The sequence below is a fragment of the Fringilla coelebs genome, assembly GCF_963513975.1.
Source record: "Fringilla coelebs genome assembly, chromosome: 7".
Lineage (NCBI taxonomy): Eukaryota > Metazoa > Chordata > Aves > Passeriformes > Fringillidae > Fringilla > Fringilla coelebs.
Genome location: NC_140035.1, coordinates 16,728,654 through 16,747,618, shown reverse-complemented (window position 1 = coordinate 16,747,618; position 18,965 = coordinate 16,728,654). Strand labels below are relative to the sequence as shown.

Below are 18,965 nucleotides of genomic sequence, written 5' to 3'. Positions count from 1 at the left end.
CTGCACAAAATGGTTTCAGACTTCAGCCCACATTCTGTCCCTTTGAAGTAAAAACCCTTCCAGTTCCTGAAGAGGTTGCTTGGGCCACAGGACAAGGTTCTTCAATGATGTATGTGGCAGGAGACAGTAGTAATAAACTGAAAAGAGCACCTGCTGACCATATGCATACAAAGGGAAAAAAAAAACTGCAAAAAACAACTGCAAGAAAAATAAAATACTGGAGCAGGAATTGGCATGAGGCTGTTGAATCTCAAGACTCAAGTGGACAAAACACTAAGTGAGCTGCTCTGAACTCAATGTTGAAACTGTGCTCATCACAAAGTTGGGCTAGATGATCTACAGAGATCAAATAGAATTACTTTGATTTACTATGCTACCCAAATGTACATATTTATTTTCTCTTACCATCTGAATGAGTTTAAGATAAGGATAAAGTACCACAGCAAAATCGTCTCATAAATGTGGCAGGATCTGGTTTTAAGCACAAGATTAAGATGCATAGTATATTTGTTTCTATCTGTCTAAGGTGACAAACAGAATTTATAAAAAAGTTATTGCAAAGACAACTATTTTCCTCAGCAAACAATTAAAAAAAGAATTTTGCCATAAACCAACAGATCTTCCTACAAATACTTCAGACAGTGCCTTGCTAGAAAAAAATATGGCTTAAAGAAATGAAAGTTCACTGTATGAGTAAGAGATTTTGCCACCAGCCCTGCTAAACACCATAAGTGCCAACAAGTTTCTCAGATGCACAAAATGGACTTCTGACAATTTTGGATATTTTATCAATCCTTATGCAAGTAATTATTAATCAAGGGAAACCAGTTAACTCTCTCAGAAGAACAAAACATTTTAAATGGAGACTTCATTATAATAAAGATCCAAAGTTTAAAACAGGTCAAAAAAGAAAACATCACTCTTTTTTTTTTAAATATTAATTTAACAATACAGTGAGTGCAATGCAGTAAATTAATGCTTTTGGAGTTAAAGCTACTATGTAACAGTGGGTTTAGTGTAGTTACATTTTCCTTAAGAGGTGATGAACAGCTGCTAAGTTAAGGTCCAAAAATCCACATTTATTTTTAACATTTGGCAAAGGTTTATGGTTCTCTGTACAGACATTTCAAAGTGTATGTTGGAAATAAATATGAAATGTCAATATTTAGCTTTATTCCAGATCTTTAATGAAATTACTGCTTCTGTGAAATATGTATTACTTCTAAATATGTATTACGGCTTCCATTGCACAGATTGGAAAACTGTAGGGGATAAAAGAAAAGTTTATTAATAAGTATAAAATGAAACAACAGCTAACCAGGTTGTCCCACTAGCCATATTTCAGCATGCTTACTTTGACCTCATTCAAAGAAATCAAGCTTAAAAAAAAAGTAAAAAACAAAACAAAAAAACCCTTTTCCTTTCTGGGTTCTGAGACCACTGACCTTCAGTTAAAACTCACTGCTCTGTTGCAAGTTTATTTTACAGACAACTAGAGCACTATTAGCCTAAATATTGCAAAATATGCTACACAGACATGAAAAAAACCTAATTTGTGTGCAAGAATATGTATGTAGAGTAGTAAGATAGGTATTTAGAATTACTTGTCCTTCATGTGTCCTATTATATTTATGCAAAAATATCCCAGTCCTAAAATGGTCATTAAAGCAGTTGGCATTTAATCCACAGATCTATATCAGGGGGTTTATTTTTATATAAGGATTTTATATGACTTTTTATTTTTGCTCATTGGCTTTAAGACATAAAATGACTGGGTTTTTTTAACTGATGAGAATTACAGGTATATTTATTTTTAAACTGCAATCATACATCCTTGCGCTACGTAGAAAATGTGTATGGAGACAAGGCAGTTAACAAAGAAGTTAACAAGTTTTCATTTTCTACAGTAACAGGGCAAACTGCTTTTTAATGTTTTAGCTAGTCAGGGTGAACCTGAGATTCCTCATCAGAATTCACTGCAACTTCCTGACACATGAAAATAACCTCTGCCCCAGTTATTCTCCACTGGCACAGCCATGACTGCTTCACTGACCATAAACTATGGCAATTTATATGGGCATGGACCTGCCCTGAGGCAGCTTTAAAATTAGCTAATGTGCTATTTTGGGCTTTGCTTTTAAATACATCTAATCTCAGACAAAACATGCCATATTAAAATCTTCTATGCCACATGTTCACTATATTTTTTTGCCAGGCAGTCCTGCTAGTATAAGGTATAATGAGTAATGATCTTGGACTCATGTAGCTAAAGCTCACCAGTATAATGGTTACTACACCAGCAAAATTACCTCTGCAAGTGGCTCTTCAGGCTGGCAAATGCAGATATTTTCCTGAAATAGGCCGAGCCCGAGCTCTGTTGCACACAAAGAGGCTCTGGGTGCCATGATAAGTTAGCCAAGCACATGAAGCACCGGAACCTCACCTGAGAACCCCCCTTGAACAATAACATAGCTGTACTTCTCTCAGTTCATGTACATTCCAAACACTTTTTAGTGTAAGTGATCTTGCCAACCAGGATCATAAAAGTCAAACACATTCCACATCTTCCAAATCAAGGAGTTAATTACAAGTGGTATTCATAATTTGGGAGATTCTTTTTATTTCTAAGCTTTAAAGTATGCACTTGCCAGAAACATGACAGATGTAAATTTTTTTTAACATGAAACCTGAGAACGTAATTTAATCTGACTGTAGCAGCTAAAAATGTGTATGAAAAACAAACATTACAAGACTTCCAGTAATCTCAAGTACTGGCAGCAATGCCATAAGAGCAGCTGTAAATGAGAAATGCTTAGATGGACAAAAATTTATTCACATTCAAAATAAATATGCCAAAGATTACTTCATTGAAGATCTCAAAGATTTCAAAACTAGACATCTATGTCAAACAACAGTGGCAATAAAATGATTATAAAAAGAAGCACTTAGTGAGCAAGTGTGCAGTGTGACTTATTGGGAGGCTTTTCTTCTTAATAGATTTAATAGCTAGTGAGGTCTAAATTAATTACTAGTAATAGTCTTGACAATTATTTTTTGACAAAACAAAAAGAGTCCTATTTCAACATTTCTATTGGAGTGGAAAAATTAAAGTTCTAGGAAAAATAAGTTTGGAATAATTAAGTGTCCTACTGCATCTTACCCCAACCACAATACTACCCGTATTTTCTTCTACTCTTTAAGCAATTTAAAAAGATACAACATTTATACAGATGTCTAATACGTTCCAAACAACCAGAAGCTAGTAATTTTTCAATTGCCTGTTACATAAACGTATTTGCTATAAAATTCAGAATTAAAAAAAACAAAACAACTGAAACAGCAACTGTAGCTTCAGAACATTCTGCTATGAAATTAAGTGAACTCATAGTGTTTGGTATCTTTAATAAGATCTGCCTCACAGGAAATACGATACTACGGTTTTATAGAAGATGAACACTTTTGAAATATTTATAAATTTACATGAATATCATCCATATATACCATGATGTATTTCAATAATTATTCTACAGTACAATGGGAGTGCATGCTCAAACAAAACACCTCAGCAGTATTTTAAAGCAGTAAACCACCTAGCCAATTTCTGTATGTTCTGTAGTTTTTCTAATCCACTCTCCCCGTGGTTGAGCAAAATCGAATTGCCTCTCACATTTGCAGACAGCTCTGTGAAGGTGATAATAGAGCTGCTCCCTGCTGTCATGAGGCAGGAAATAGGAAAATGGCATATGGGGCTAGAAAGAAATAAAAAGAGAACTAAACAAGAACAAAAGAGATTTCAACAAAGGACAACTATAACCCAATATGCTTTGCAAGTTAAAATCTCTTTTCATAATAATTTAATCATTTATCTCACATTTCTCAAAAATTCAAATGCTTGATATCAACTTCTCGTTAAAGTTTTATTGCCCAAAACATTTGGAATAGAAATTTTAATAAAAATCATCATATGCAATGCCTGCAAATCAATGCAATCTTAGTAACCGTGTCAAGGGGCTGAACTTATTCCAATCTGTTAGTAATTGATCTCAGAACTTCTAGCTAAAATTTAAAATATAAAACAATGTATACTTGGATTATTAGTTGTAAACCTGTTGAGCGACACCTGAATAGCAAAATATTAAGAGAGGATTATGATGATTTACGTGTACTGACAATATCAAAGACTTCCAGCCTGTTTAAGGACTACTTATGTAAGCTGTAGAACAAACTGGAAGTGATCTTTTCATTTACAAGGAGATTCTGGTTTTAATTTCTTTTTTTTTTTAATATACAGTATGGGCCTCCAAAAATCAAGTACTTACACATATTTACAGTGCTTCTGTATTAAATCTTACTGAAGTACCTTGAAAATAAAAAGCAAGCCTACTATACCTTTCCTTTTACACTCTGAATGGGATCCACCACCACAGCAACAGCTCTTTCTGATAAGGCTTCAAAGCTCTGCTGAGTATTGATATCTACACCAGACAACCAACAGCCAAAGCCAGGATGACTGTGATACCAACCAACTACCATCTCAGGTCTGAAACAAAGAGGACATTGAGATTTTTAAAAATATAAACACTTATCACAAGAAGAAACAGGAACATATCAGGGCATAAATTACGATGAGCTGTGAAAAAAACACCATTAGTAATATTTAAATTACTCACCATAGTATGGTGAAAACATGGACATGAATAAATGCGACAAAAGAGGGCTATCATTAAGGGATACACATTAGCAGTGGTAGATCATGCTTTCAGTTTTTCACCCTGTTACCACACCTTCCCTGAACCAGTTTTTACCCTTTCAGCACTTGAGTAAATATCTACTCTTTAACTCCTTGGCATCGAAGGTTGAATTTTCACGGCAGAAAGTCCATTTCAGACATGGACTACGGGAACCAACGGTGGGAAAGGATTAAATATCAATTAAACCAGCAGTAGAACTAGGAACTCAGTCAAAAAGCAATTTGCACTGTTCTGTTCAGCTGCTGAGCCTTTTGCTAACATTAATTTTGAAGTTTTTCCCACAGTAAAAGAATTTGAGCAAGCAGACGACAACTGTTGAGAGGTAGGAGTGAAATAAAAATTTGTTTAAATACTAGGATCTTTCGCAAAATTCTTTTCCGTTTCTTTTCATTAAAATTGCTCATCAGTAAGCTATAACTTCAAAAATTTAAAAAAATTTATTTAAAGGGTTAAATCAAAAAAATCAATTTTTTAAGCAGGTGCTGTGTAGTAATCGCAAATGTTAAACTGAGCAGCATTCTAATCTTTCTGGGTGATAATCAAAGCTGTAGGTTTAACAGGAGTGACAATCTCCTGACAATTGAAATGCATGAGGGGGACTGAATTACATGCTATGCTACTCACCTAATTTTTGGGGCGATTATTTATTTTTAAACATTATTAACAGCCCTTAGATCACAAGTTTTGCAGAAAGCCGGCCGTTTCTTCTAAAAATCGTGGAGGGAGTACTTGTGACTGTCAGCCCTCTTTACAGTGCCTTACCTTCCCGTCTGTTTCAGCATATCCAGCATTTTTGCTTGAAATACAGGATCAACTGCCTCCACACTGACACCCTGATTTAAAAAACAGACAAAAATCATAGTAGCTGTACATGAAGCAATATTATTAAAAGACAGACAAAAATCATAGTAGCTGTACATGAAGCAATATTATCTTTTAACTTGTAACTTCACACAAACAAAAATATTCATAAGCATCTGTTTAAAAAGGCAACCTGAATACTTTAGTACTACATGACAGAACACCCTTAAACACAAAATAGATTTTTTAGAAATGTATTTCAATGTGATTTTTTAAATGCTGAAAGAATATTTTGAATTGCTATTTAAGTAATCTTCACTATGAGTAAACATGATTAAAGAGGCATAGGAATTCACCTTTTTCTCCTCTGTTTGGCTGCAAACAGTGGCCCGTTGTTTGTCCCAAGTTGTTTGTCTACACGTTTTATTCAACATAAATATCACATATTGACTTTTTGCAGAATTTTATATTATGCACATGAATAAACTCAGGACAAAAGAATTTTAAAATTTCATGGAGTGCAGCTCTGAGTTACAGAGGAATTATCCCATGCCTGTTTCAAAAACATTTCATTCCAGTTACACAAAATAAAGCACCATAAATTCCAATTATACCCCTTGACTCTTCAACTCTTTAATCTTTTCATAAAATGGATATTCTTACTCAAAATTTAAACACTTTTTTTTTCAAATCACAGAACTATAATTTAAGAGACATGTAACTAAGATCTGTCAAAGAGAGCAAGTTTGACGTATATAGCACCACCACAATTAAGGGCATGATACACTTCTAATCAAACCTCTTACATTTTGAATATTTCTGCTGGCTCACAGTATATGAGTTTTGAAAGTTATCAATTTATAAGTCTTACAAGTCATGTAATACACTATATTTATACATAAAAAAAGGACACAATATCTGCATATATTGCTATACACACTTAAGTACTAGCCTTCACTCAAAAAGAAGTGTTGACTACATTTCTTTTGCTGAAACCCTTTAACCATTAGACTTGTTTGTATTATAACTCACAGCTTATGCCTTCAGATTGCTTCAATGAGGTAAAGCACAAAAACCTTTTAAAAAATAAATTTACCTTAAGGAAAAAAAAAAAACCAGGCAAATAAAATTATCAAGGTCCAGATGTGAAGAACTCACCGTTCCAGACTGTGGCATTGCAAAAACATCAATCACTCTCACAGTATAATCATCAACAAATTCCCCCAGCATCAGACCCATAACTTCCATAGGGACACCAGCACGACCATGCTTCAACATCTGGAATTAAGACCAAATGACACCGTATGTTTAACAGAAGGCTCAAGTCTGATTTGAAGTAGTTTTTTCAGCCTTTGTTGATCTCTAATTTGCAACTTGTAGCACTTTTGGAAACTGTAACAAACTATAAAATAGCAAAAACAAACCCAACAAAAGAGAACTAATTAAAATAAGTTTCTGAGTATTCCAATCAGTATTAATTTATTTTTCAAATAAGTCTGGCCAGCACTTAGGCAACACAAGTCCATTAACTCTGGACTGCTGCCAGGTGCTCTAACTCCAGCATTATATTCAGACGTAGTATGTACACAGAACACTTACTTTCAGCAGTGCAAGGGAAGAGATATAAACCTGTTCTGCTGTATCGACTGCAGGAGCATCTGTTGGTGGCCCCTATAAAAAGAATAAACAATTATTTTCACCATCATTGTTATTCTGCAGTTTCTAAACATTTTCTTTTGTTTTGCATATTGCAGAACTTATAGAAAAATGCATATGTAATTGTGACTTAATGAGTTAGATGTGGTTGTTACAAACAAAACAAAAAATCGCACACCCAATCCCCAAACCCTTCTTTACAGCACTTTTTGTCACTAACATTATTTTGTAATAGGTCACCCAGCCATCATCCTGTCACCCCCCCACCCCAAACAACACAGTCCAAAGAGCAATCTTATCAGAGCCAGTCAAATACAAAGCAGGCAAGTGTTACACTGGATACAAACCTGTTACAAGCCATTCAGGCTAAGAGTCAGATAAGTTTCCATTAGTCAGCCTTGCTGCAATGCTAACCTTCATCAGCTGTAAAATATGGCCAGTTCTCCAATTAACTATGTGTTTCTTACAGTGGTGTGAATGTAAATGCTGCTGGGCTAGCATGATTAACTGGCACCAACACAAACAGCAATTTCCCTTTGCTTCATCAGCTTTCAGCTAAAGAGGACTTGCAGACAAAGGCTATGGGAGTACTTTGCAGATACACTGGTACAGTGAGAGAAAAAACGGACCTCTGATCCCTAGGTGGAAAAGCTGTGAACAAAATACTTTGCTCTTTGCCTTATGAGTAGTTATTCAAAAATTAGCACAACTGTCCCAGGTGAGAATGATTGGTTGAAACAGGTTCTGTGTACTGTTGAAATTGAAAAACACAGGAGGTAGCAGTTTAAATGTCCCTTTCTTGAGGAACAAGAGAAATATTGCTGTTATATACAAAATTCCATATGAGCGTCCCTCATTACAGCCAATTACAGCACATTCATTACTTTAATACCAAATTTCACTGAAAAGACATAGCTTACTTCTGCATGAGGTGATACAAACTTAGAAGGGCAACAAAGCAACTATGAGAAAAAAAAAAGATACTCCATACCAAATTAATAAAGGAAAAACGGCGCCTTTGCTGAACACTTTACAAATTTAGAACTTTGAGTCCACAGTTATAAGAAAAACTGGGGAAAAAAACCCTTCTGAATAAATTCTTCATTTTTCACTTCCAGTGAAAAAATTCAACACAACATGCATCCTCATGACATCAAACAAGACACAGCAATCAACACAAGCCATTACTTCCTGAAGATGAAACTGGATACTTAAGTAATCAACACATTACATTTGTACAGGAATTATCCTTTCTGCATACTCTGATTTTCACACACACACAAAAACATCAGTCTTCAGAATCAAGCCTTAAAGAAAGTAAGAAAATTCAGTTGTGGGGTTTTTGCCTCTAAAGTCAATGAATCTATGAGTTCTACATCCAATCTTTGTATTGTGAATCCAACCTTTGTATTTTGAAACTCACATATATGCATGGATCTATCAACCATACCCACTTCCTAAAAGCTTAAAACCTCTATTTCCAGCTTTGATACTGCTGACCATCATCTCTCAATACCTGCCTTTCCTCACTTCTTACTACTCACTCCTAATTCTTCTGTCACTCTAGTCTTTTCATCAGCAATATTCCAGAAGGTTTCCCTAGTTTTCACCTTCTATAGTATTCTCACCAGAAGTCCATTTTTCACCAACTTCACCCCTTCATCAAGTATTTCCCTGGCCTAGCCCCAGCCCAAAAGCGAGATGCTCCAGTTGAGATGTGCTCCTCTAGCATCCACACTGAAACACTGTAAAAGCAGTTCTTCAGAACATTTCCCAGAACCAGATGGACAGAGCACCTGCATCACTTATTCCGAATATTCTGCAATTAAATTGACTGGCAAAGCTTCAAATGCCCAATCATTTTGCAATGCTTTTCCCATGTTTTTTTCTCCATAAACATGTCAGTTTACTTTTTAAACTCTATCTCTTCTACTTTAAGTCTATTAACTTAGGAGTGTCCGCTTAGAATTTGGAAAGCACAAAGACTCATGTTTCCAATTATTCAATGCAAAGAAAAAAGGCCAGGTAACCCGAGTTTTAATTTTAAAAGTAACTTACTTGTTTGTTAACAAAACCCCTTTTATCAAACATAACGGTCTTCCAATTTTCCACCAGTTGTAGACCAGAGATGGTCTGAAGGGAAGATAAAAATAACTAGTAACCTTGTGCTTTAGGAAGAGCCCTAATACCCATGCTGTGATCACCAAATGCATTCTACATTTGTTCCAGATTTTGCTTAACATTTCACTGTAAGCAACCATCCCATTACACCATTCAGTAATTTTTAAAATAAAGACTAGAGTAATAAAAATCTCCCCCAGATAAGCACAAATAGTTCCATGATTTCTGGAAGGCTAATCTTGCTGTTTGACTGAGACTAGCTTCTCAAAAATCAGGAGGCTTGAACTGAAAATTACACCACAGACTATGGCTCTTGGATGAGTCCTCCTCTATGAAATTTCTAGTGATTGTTAAAATCACACTGACACCTGTCCTGCAGCTGGGGCATTAATCAAAGCTCTGTCCTCTATAGCTGTCTGTGCCCTCAACTTATAAAAGCTTATTATTCAAAACTTTTCTCATTTTAGAGATCAGCCAGTAGATTCACCACTTACAGGGAGGAAACAATATTAATACATTTTCTTTCTGTAACAAGGCAAATGAATCACCTTTAGTTTAAGAGAAGCTAGGAACTAAAGCAGTTTTTTTTTCCTTATTTTTCCTTATGATTTCTATATTCCTTGGAATGTCCAAATGCTCATTTACCTTGATGATGGTGCAGAAGAGAGCATACCTAATATGATACTTCATCAAATCTTTAGGCATTCTAAGATAAAATAGGGGTTTTTCCAAAACTTACACCGAATTCCCATTGCCAGCACCCATAGTCAACAATTTATTTTCAGCATAGGAAACTGCTAATTCATAAAGGAATTCTTCATTGGTGCAAGCCAACTTGCTTAACTTCTGCTATTTTTTTAAAAGCCATAGTATTCACTGTGAAGGATTTTACATTCTAAATGTGTTTAAATAGATATAAAAATTACTACATTACAGAGGGATCAACAGCATACTTCACTGCTTCATTTTAAGCACATGCAAGACATAGTAAAAATATCAAACATGAGTTTCCACTCTTACTGTGCAGTTCAACCAATTTACCTGAACTTGTAAAAATTAGCTAATGGTAGTACACAAGGCAGGTTTGTTAACTCTCAGTCATCTTATAAATACACAGCACATACCAAGTATTTCCTTGGTCATTGATGCTTCTTTGTGTGACCTCACTATCTCCTTTCCATCTGCTCTGTTCTTCTTATAGATTTTAATTACCAGCTAGATTATGGGAAAATTTAAGTCCTCATTGCACCATACCAATTATGTGTATTAATTTTCATGTTAATATTCCTTCTTTTGTTTTGAATATCAATTACAACAAACTGCTCAAAAGAGTACTGAAATTCAGGAATCCTGAGGAGGAAATGATCCATAGGTCGAGTTTCACATTATTTTTCTATCAAAGATAAACTGTCCCACATTTGTATTTCTACAGAAAATTCTAAACCAAAGTTCATCAAATTCTTAACATAAAACCTTCAAAGATTTAACAGATAAAGCCAAATGGAACTTGGATTATCCAAGTAGTTTACTTGACTTTAGATGATTTGAAAACAGAGACATTTGGAAACTGGAACCAATTTCTTCCATCTCTGAGCACCTCCATTTCCACAAATGGCTGATAACATAACACAGCCCTGGAGTGACAGCCCCAGCTTCTGTGTGTTAGTTACACAGTATGTGGGAGCCACCTAGGAGTTATGTGTTTTGAGATCTCTTTGGCCTGTTTCTGGTAGTCTTTCACAAAAGTTTATGCATTTCTTTCATCAAGCAAAGAAGAAGAAAGATTTTATTAGCTAATCTCTACATGGAGGCAAATATTTTACACTGACCCTCCACAGCATGTGCTATTACCACTGTTCATAAACTTCACTGCCTGCCAACTTTAACAAAGAAGCACCAGCCTTACGAAGCAGAGCACCAAATTAAATTAGCTGGTATCAGGAACCCAGACAAGAAAGCACTTGTGTCTGCAATGCAAAAGAGCTGCTGGTGTTTTTGGTTACATTATCATAATCAAAGGACAGCTATCTCATCACGTCGTTTTGGAAGACTGTCCATCTCACTGCAAACCAGTGAATATTGCGTACCTACAGCTTTATTGGATTCTTTCTTGGAGAACTGGAGAAAAATTAGATTTGAAAACTGCAAGGAATACTGAACATTCTTTTCCCCAACTATGCATATATAAGCTGGATACAGTAATTATTAAATAACTGCTGTAAAAAATACTGTTATGTGTTACTGAAAAACTGATGCTTCTTCTGAATCAACTCTATGCTCCCAGTCACTGAAATGAGCTGCCTGATGGCCACCTCATAAAACCCAACCAAGCATTAGGATTGTTTTTGTTTAGAATGGCAGAATTCCAAGGTCAATAATAATTGATAAAATTAGGCTACCACTACTCAAATAATTTTTTTTTTTTTTTTAGTAAGACTTGTAAGGGGAAAAGAATCGCATGCAAGTTATGGACAGAAAATTACATTGTAATATTAAATTATGCATGTTACTATTTTTGTTTCAAATAGTTAAAGAGATGATCCAATATAAAAAGCAGTCCTTTACTTGGGTAACCCTTGTTGACGAAGTGTTAAAGGCATTTGCCATTCTTACAGGATAAAAACTAACGCCTTGAAGTGTTACCTACTCAGGCCTTTTAGCAAATTTGTTAACACTTTTAGGTATATTACTTCACCTTTCTCTTAGTGTGAACCGATATAAATTATTTAGCCAATTTTATTATTAAATGTGAACTAAGGTGTCATTTTAGAGCACTGCTCTTTATTTGTATTATTTTAGATTTACTCAAATAGTTAGTGAAAGCAGACTTGATTAATTACACAAGGAACTGAGAAATATTCTACAAATGGATACACTTTCCACTGTTTAAATGGATCTTAAACAGTGCTCTGGTTTTATGCTAATAGCACAAAAGATGATTTTGAAATACATCATACCTGTTTCAAAAAAAATCCAGTTTTGCAGTAATAAAAATCCAAAGGCAGTGAACTTAAGTGCTGTAAAGCACATCTCAGCTTTAACGCACCAAACAACATATTGCTGTGTAAAATAAAAGAATCATTACTACTTCTATTTATTTTTGTAACTGGAACAATTTAAGCACAAACACAGGACACACAAGCAAACAATGATTGCTATCCTGTTTTATTTCTTTCCCAGTAAGCTAAAAAAGAACCTTTTAATAGTTTAATTTCGTGAGTATTAAACAACTAGTGTGAAAAACAAGCTGCATGTAAACTATTTCTACTGCCTCTGCTTCAATGACTAGCTGAGGCAACCTGTTATAGGAGGTGTTAATTGGCAATAGGAGTACAAGTCAGAAGCATGTTCCCCATCGTCCTAACCCAGCAAGGCTAGGTCATTAAAGTGGAAATGAATTCTTTCATGCCGACTTAACCCTTTCACTACATATTTTCAGCTGTTATATCCAAAGACAATTGAGAAAGATTAGCTAAAAAAAGAAAAAAAAAAAAAAAAAGACAAAAACCCCCCTTGGATTACTTTTGAATTTATTCATCCCACAATTTTTCTTCACTACCCTTCTCTACCTCCTCCAGAACAAGCGTTACAGGTAAAGATGACATTTTATTATATAGCTAAGGGGGAGAAAGGCAACTGAGGTATCAATACAATGACAATCATTATAAAATAATAATTTATCATATGAAAAGATGCATGGAAGGATGAGACACCTAAAGTGAGCTTAAGTCTTCTATTTTGTGGAGGCAAATTCAACTTTGCGTGTATAACTTGGTACAAGGGAATAAACCACTACAAAATACTAGCTGCAGAGAGGACAAACATGAGCAAGTGTGCAAAGGAGGCATTAATGACAGTAAGGCCTTAGAAGTTCAGAGTACCACTGCTCTTTAATTCTTGCCACTAAGTGGCACAACCTGCTGATATATTGATATAAAGAATAAGAAATTTCTTAGATCAGCACAGTGTTTTCTACACATTGCTAAGCCTAAAAATCTAAGCAGAGTTGGGATTGTGGAAGCATTTTCTTCCTGGACTGAGACAATTAACTTTGGGAAATTACCCAACTCATGTTCCAACAGTGGAAGTGGCAAAGGGAGTGAGGCATATTCTGGGATCTCAATGGTTCCAACAACTTTGTCATGACAAGCACTAGAAATCATGTATCGCATTTTCTGCAGTAAAGGAAGTTAACATGATCAGTCATGACAGAGAAAATTATTGTGGTCATACAAAAATATTAAAAAATCAGTAAGCTCAATAAAAAAGGGAAAAATATATAACTTTGCATTCTGAATCACACACTAAAATTAGTAGCAATTTGAAATTTTATTGCTATTTTCAAGCTATTACACACACAATTTTGTAGTTAGTTCCACATCAACAGCATTACATTTTGAAGGTACCATTATGTCTAAACAGTTTGTATGTTTAGGTCCATTTTTATACCAATTATCAACAAGCATGCATAACAGACCACAAAATACCATAAGTCTCAACAAACAGCCTAGATTTCTTGAAGGATCACATTGTCTTGTTACACCATATGTCAGATGAAATAAAAATTGCAGTAATATGTTTAGTCTCAGAGACTCCAAAATGGAGTAGGGATACTAAGGAAGTGGCATCAACTGCTACCTTAAAATGAAAAATCTCTGAAAAAAACCCCACCTTAACAGGCTACATAAAAACTGTCTCAGTATGTTTTACAAAATTCTGTCTCCTAAAAAAAGTTTACCCAGGTTCACATTTACAACAGAACTCCACGAACAGCAATATAGATGGACTTGAAAAATATAACATTTCCCATCTCCCTTCCTCTTCAAAACCAAAATTACAAACACAGAACTTTGTATAGCATTGAGCAGTTGGTTAAACGGGTTGGGATCATAAATTTGCCAACACCTCTTTGGTGCAGAGCCAGAATTTTACTGCTTAGCTTTCTGCTTATTTAGGATTTTAGTTTCTGTGGGGCGGTGTTCTGTGGTTTTCTTTTTTAGGGTGTGTGGGGTGGGTTTTGGTTTGGTGTTTTGCTATGGTTTTGGTAGGGGGGCTGCTTCTGCTTTTTTGGTTGTTTTTTTGTCTTTTGTTTTTTTTTTGTTTGTTATTTGATTGTTTTTAACTAAGCAGAACTTCAAACAAAAACAGTCTCTAGTTTAATGAGACGCTTACAGAACACTGTTATTAGAAATAAACATTTACTACTCAATATTAACATGTATTCATGATATAAAATTACTTAGATATATAACCTTGATTCAATTTGCAATAGCCAGACTTGCCACGATGTTCCCAACACAACTGCTGCATGCAACGGTGGCTTAAGTGTAATCTTCCCTGGGTCAGTGTTTCATCTGTCTTTACCCCATTTAATCTACACAGTCATTAAGACACCTAACTCAAAGGGGTAGGTGTTCTGTATTACTGCAGTCAGTATTCCTTATCAAGCATAAGGACACTTTAGACTAAATGACCTTTAAATGTCCCTTCCAACACAAACCATTCTATGATTCTATTACAACATCATAGAAAAAAGCCATAATATTAGGGACACAAGACAAGTTCTCAGTAACACTGTGCAAGTTTTTGAAAAGAGCTATTTGTTTTTCACAGCCTCAATCTACTGGAAATAAAAAGAAAATACAGACGTCAATTTCATTCTAGAGAAAAGCCAGGACTAACCTGTAATCTACTCCCATCAGCATTACAGAAGGTATTGGGATTTAGAACTGAGAGTCTCAAGGCAGATGACGAGTCAGCACCTGTAATTTTGTCTGCCTCCTGTAGTTTTGCTTCAATGCAGATTTTTAATTACCTTATTCTAAACACAGTTCTGCCAAGAAGGCAGGGTAGGCCTCAGCAGGTTCTGCCTAAGCTCGCCCTAAAGTACACTTTGTGAGGCAAAGCAGTTAGAGATAGCTCCTCAATATGAAGAATGCACTGGGTTCTAGATGCCTGTAGGTTCAGTGTTGTGAAGAGCTGGTCCTCTGGATACAAGCAGGTCAACTGGGAGACTCAGTGGCAAGATGCAGCAAGGTCAATTGTTTGCAACACTTGAAAAACAAACCAATCAACCAACAGCCACTGCCCCTCCAAACCACACCATTATAACACAAAAACACTTTCAACGTCATAGGAAAACTTAAAGAGGACTCTTCTACACAGCAGGAAGACCCTCACTCAAAAGTGCTGCATAGTAGCATTGCAACTTGAATATTCAATTGCATGGGATTTCACAAAGAAGATGCAATTTCCAAGAGAAATAAGTTAAATTGATCGCTATAGGGCGGCTGTTTCCTGCTTGCAGAAAGGAACGTTAGAGAGAATAGGTGCAATGCCAAATGCGCAAACATATTTATTCTTCTTTACCCTTTCTTCCCTATGTTCTTTCTCATTATGGCCACACTCATTTCCTTGCCCAAGCTCCTTTGTCTCTTTTGGAGAAAGTCAAAAGTCAGCTGGACTACACTGGCAATTAAATTGAGAAGAGTGAATCTAATTGCCTAATTATTACAAATATGGAAGTTTAAGATCTGAGGCCAAGAAGAGGCAGCTAAAAATGTTCTCCAGAGTAAAACAGCAGATCAGAGGAAACTGCAATACTCAGACACAACCCACTGGCTTTTTTAGTTTTAGCTTTATGTCTGTTTGTGATTAATATGTAAGACATGTCTGTAGTGAAGCCATCCTACTTTAAAGACAGCCTTTATAACACAAATTACACACAGGGTTTTTAAGTAACATTATGGTTCCTCCTAAACCAATTCCAGCAGGTTTCTCTTTTCCTCTCCCAATGAGCTCCTTAGAAGACAAATCACATTACAATGACTCAACTGTACTTCAAATGTATGAGAACTATACTCTGCTTTGACATCCCCAGCAACTTTTAAAAAAGCCTAACATGACCCATGGAGTTACCATTTCCAGTAAAACCAGACCCTGGCCTGTGACCCAGGCCACACCTGGATCCTAAATGTGATATGAAGCTTTCATTGAACAGCCCTGTACTAAAACATCTATCAACGCAGTAAAACATTCATACCAGACAGTGAAAGTAAGTGAAACAGCAAAGTTTATTATCTCTAAGGTGGTTTTCTTCTCCTTAAAACAAAATCATATATTTTGTATAGAAAAACTGACGCTGAGACTTTCTGTGGAAGATAATGCAGGCAATTAAGTGTTCTGAACTTTCTATGGGATTTCATGCTAGATATTTTTAATGGGTAAAATGAAAAATGTTTGTCATTGAGAAAATTCTTTCATTCCTTAAATGGGCTGACAGCTTCCAGGGGAAAAAAAGTAGAACTGGAATAACCCATCCAAATTGTACACCATCTCATCTACTGGGAATTACATTTGAGTTCTAGAAATAGTAACATTCTTCGTACTTGAGAACTTTGCTGGAAAATGTCTCAGAAGCAATGGCACAGAAATGATGCATAATTTTACGAGCTATAATTCAGACTTATTCCCCTGGCAAAATAATCTCAAAAGGGGTATCTGAAGCTTCAATGACACATGAGAAGCAGACAACAGTGTACCACCACAATTCAAACCACATAAAGCATACATACCACATACCCAGGAGACACAGAAAGGAGAAAGTCATACAGCTAAACAGATACTGAGATACCAGAACACTCTACAGCTTTACAATGAAAAAGGTACTTAATTAAAGACAACACATTTACACCCTTCAAATTAAAACACAAGCTGTTTCAAGAATCAATGAACCAAAATAATTTTCAGTAAGATGGTAAGGTGTTGCAGTTTTTCCTGTTTGGGTTGGCCTGGTTTTGGGTTGTTTTATTGTTTTGTTTTTTGGGTTTTTTTGGAGAGGAGGAATGGCGGTGTCTGGGTTTGTTTTGGGTTTGAGGTTTTTATTGTTGTTGGATGTTTTTGTTTACATATGGAAGATGTAAGATGCAAGAAAAAGGCATGTACTCAAATGACACATCAGGTTAATGAAGTAACTCAAGGAAATTTGCATCTAATTGTTAATTGGGAATGATCTACACAGAGCTTGACCCTCCTCTGTCTGCCAGACCGTCAACTCCTCTTTGGAAGCCCCACAAAAGAGTGCACTGTGCTGTCCTCCAACAGCCACCCTGACTAGATCAGCACACAAAGCAGAACTTTAGATCAGCAGCAGGTCTCCCAAGTTCCAATGGTGCCACAGATTTACTAAACAGGGAAAGCATGCTCTAAAAAACCCAAGATCCTATGAGGGGAAAAAGGTTCCACAGCACCAAGCAGTGCAGTATTTGAAACCTCCTAATCAAAGTGACAGTTTTCAAGTGCCATTTACAATGCCCTAATCTGGAAACATCCCAGCTAACCCATCTGATCAACTATTTCACAGATGGAAGCACTTGATGGCTAATTGGCAAGTCCATGATTCAAATAAAATAGCTATCTGCACTTCTTTTTCTATATTCCAAGTCAAGGTGTAAACACTCCTAACAAGACACAGGTCAGTTCTCTGTGTCCCCCTCCTTCCCATTGGAATTTTTCCTCTTCCCCTCTGTCATCAAATACGTTAATTCAAAAATACAGAATCAGTTTTATTTTTCATTTATTGTACTAGAACAGTTGCCTGCACTAACAGAGCAATGTAAATGAATATTTTCAAAAATCTAACAAGCAATGAAAAATTACTTTAAAGGCCTCTTTCAAAAGTGTCACTATTTCACTGCTTTCTATCACATCTGGATTCAGAAAACCAGCATGTGCTAGTGTGGACAAGAACTTGCTTAACTTGAATTACTAGTCTGTAAGTGATGGAGAGAAAAGCTTGGCTACAAATGCACTTAATTTGCTCACATCCTTTGCAGTGGGATTGCCTAATAGAGGCATATGTGGAATTGATTTCACCAGCAAACAATAGTTCAGCATACAAAATGAAGAGAAGTGTTGCTCCAAATTCCTGCCTGCTACATAAGCAGAATGCTTTTACGTACCCCACAAACCTGTTCATTTGTCTGCAGCAAATGTACAATGCAAATCAAAGTACTAAACCACTAGCGAAATTCTGTGGTAGGCAGTATTCCAGAGGGACAAACAGAAAAGAATGATTCAGGAAAGAGAAGATAAGTAGAAAAACCCAACATGACAAGGGGCAGAAGGAGAGAGAAAGGAGACTATGTAAGTGAAGAAGAACAAGGGCGTTGCCAAAATCTGTATTCCCATGAAATACAGGAGCGAATTTGAAGTTCATAAGATTTTCTTTGAGACATCACAGCCCTTTCAATCTTTTACATCTTTTCTAAAAGGCTTCATTCATTCATGTATTCACTCATCTTATGCATTTATCACAAGAACATAAACTCAAGACAAAACAAACTTATGGACCAGGTACAACACCAGTCGTGTAAGACACAATTCCTGCATGAAGCAGTGTCCCAAAGGTGGTCATACTTCTGGCATCAAGTTCAAAACTGAACACAGGTACCCTACCATAAAAAGAATACACAGTTAATGACCAAGCACACTGTCAGAAAACACTGTCAACGGCTCATGTATTGCCAAAAGTTGCAAGATTCTCTCCCCTTCTCCTCTCTTGTCCACCTCCTGCCCTACTAAGACAGCTCTTTGTCCACCTATGATTAAAAGAGAAGAAATGCCTCAAGATTTCTA

At 35.9% G+C, this 18,965-nt stretch overlaps 1 protein-coding gene across 2 annotated transcripts in view; it reads right to left on the bottom strand.

Annotated features, from left to right (window-relative positions):
• Nucleotides 1–18,965, bottom strand: part of PSMD14 (proteasome 26S subunit, non-ATPase 14) — a 46,585-nt gene that overhangs the window by 17,003 nt on the left and 10,617 nt on the right. For both annotated transcript variants that reach the window (XM_084209103.1, XM_084209104.1), the window contains exons 5-8: nucleotides 7,152–7,223; nucleotides 6,711–6,830; nucleotides 5,514–5,584; nucleotides 4,390–4,540 (exon numbers count right to left, since the gene is read on the bottom strand). In XM_084209103.1, the coding sequence (XP_084065229.1) occupies nucleotides 4,390–4,540; nucleotides 5,514–5,584; nucleotides 6,711–6,830; nucleotides 7,152–7,223 (414 nt within the window). The remainder of the gene's footprint in view (nucleotides 1–4,389; nucleotides 4,541–5,513; nucleotides 5,585–6,710; nucleotides 6,831–7,151; nucleotides 7,224–18,965) is intronic.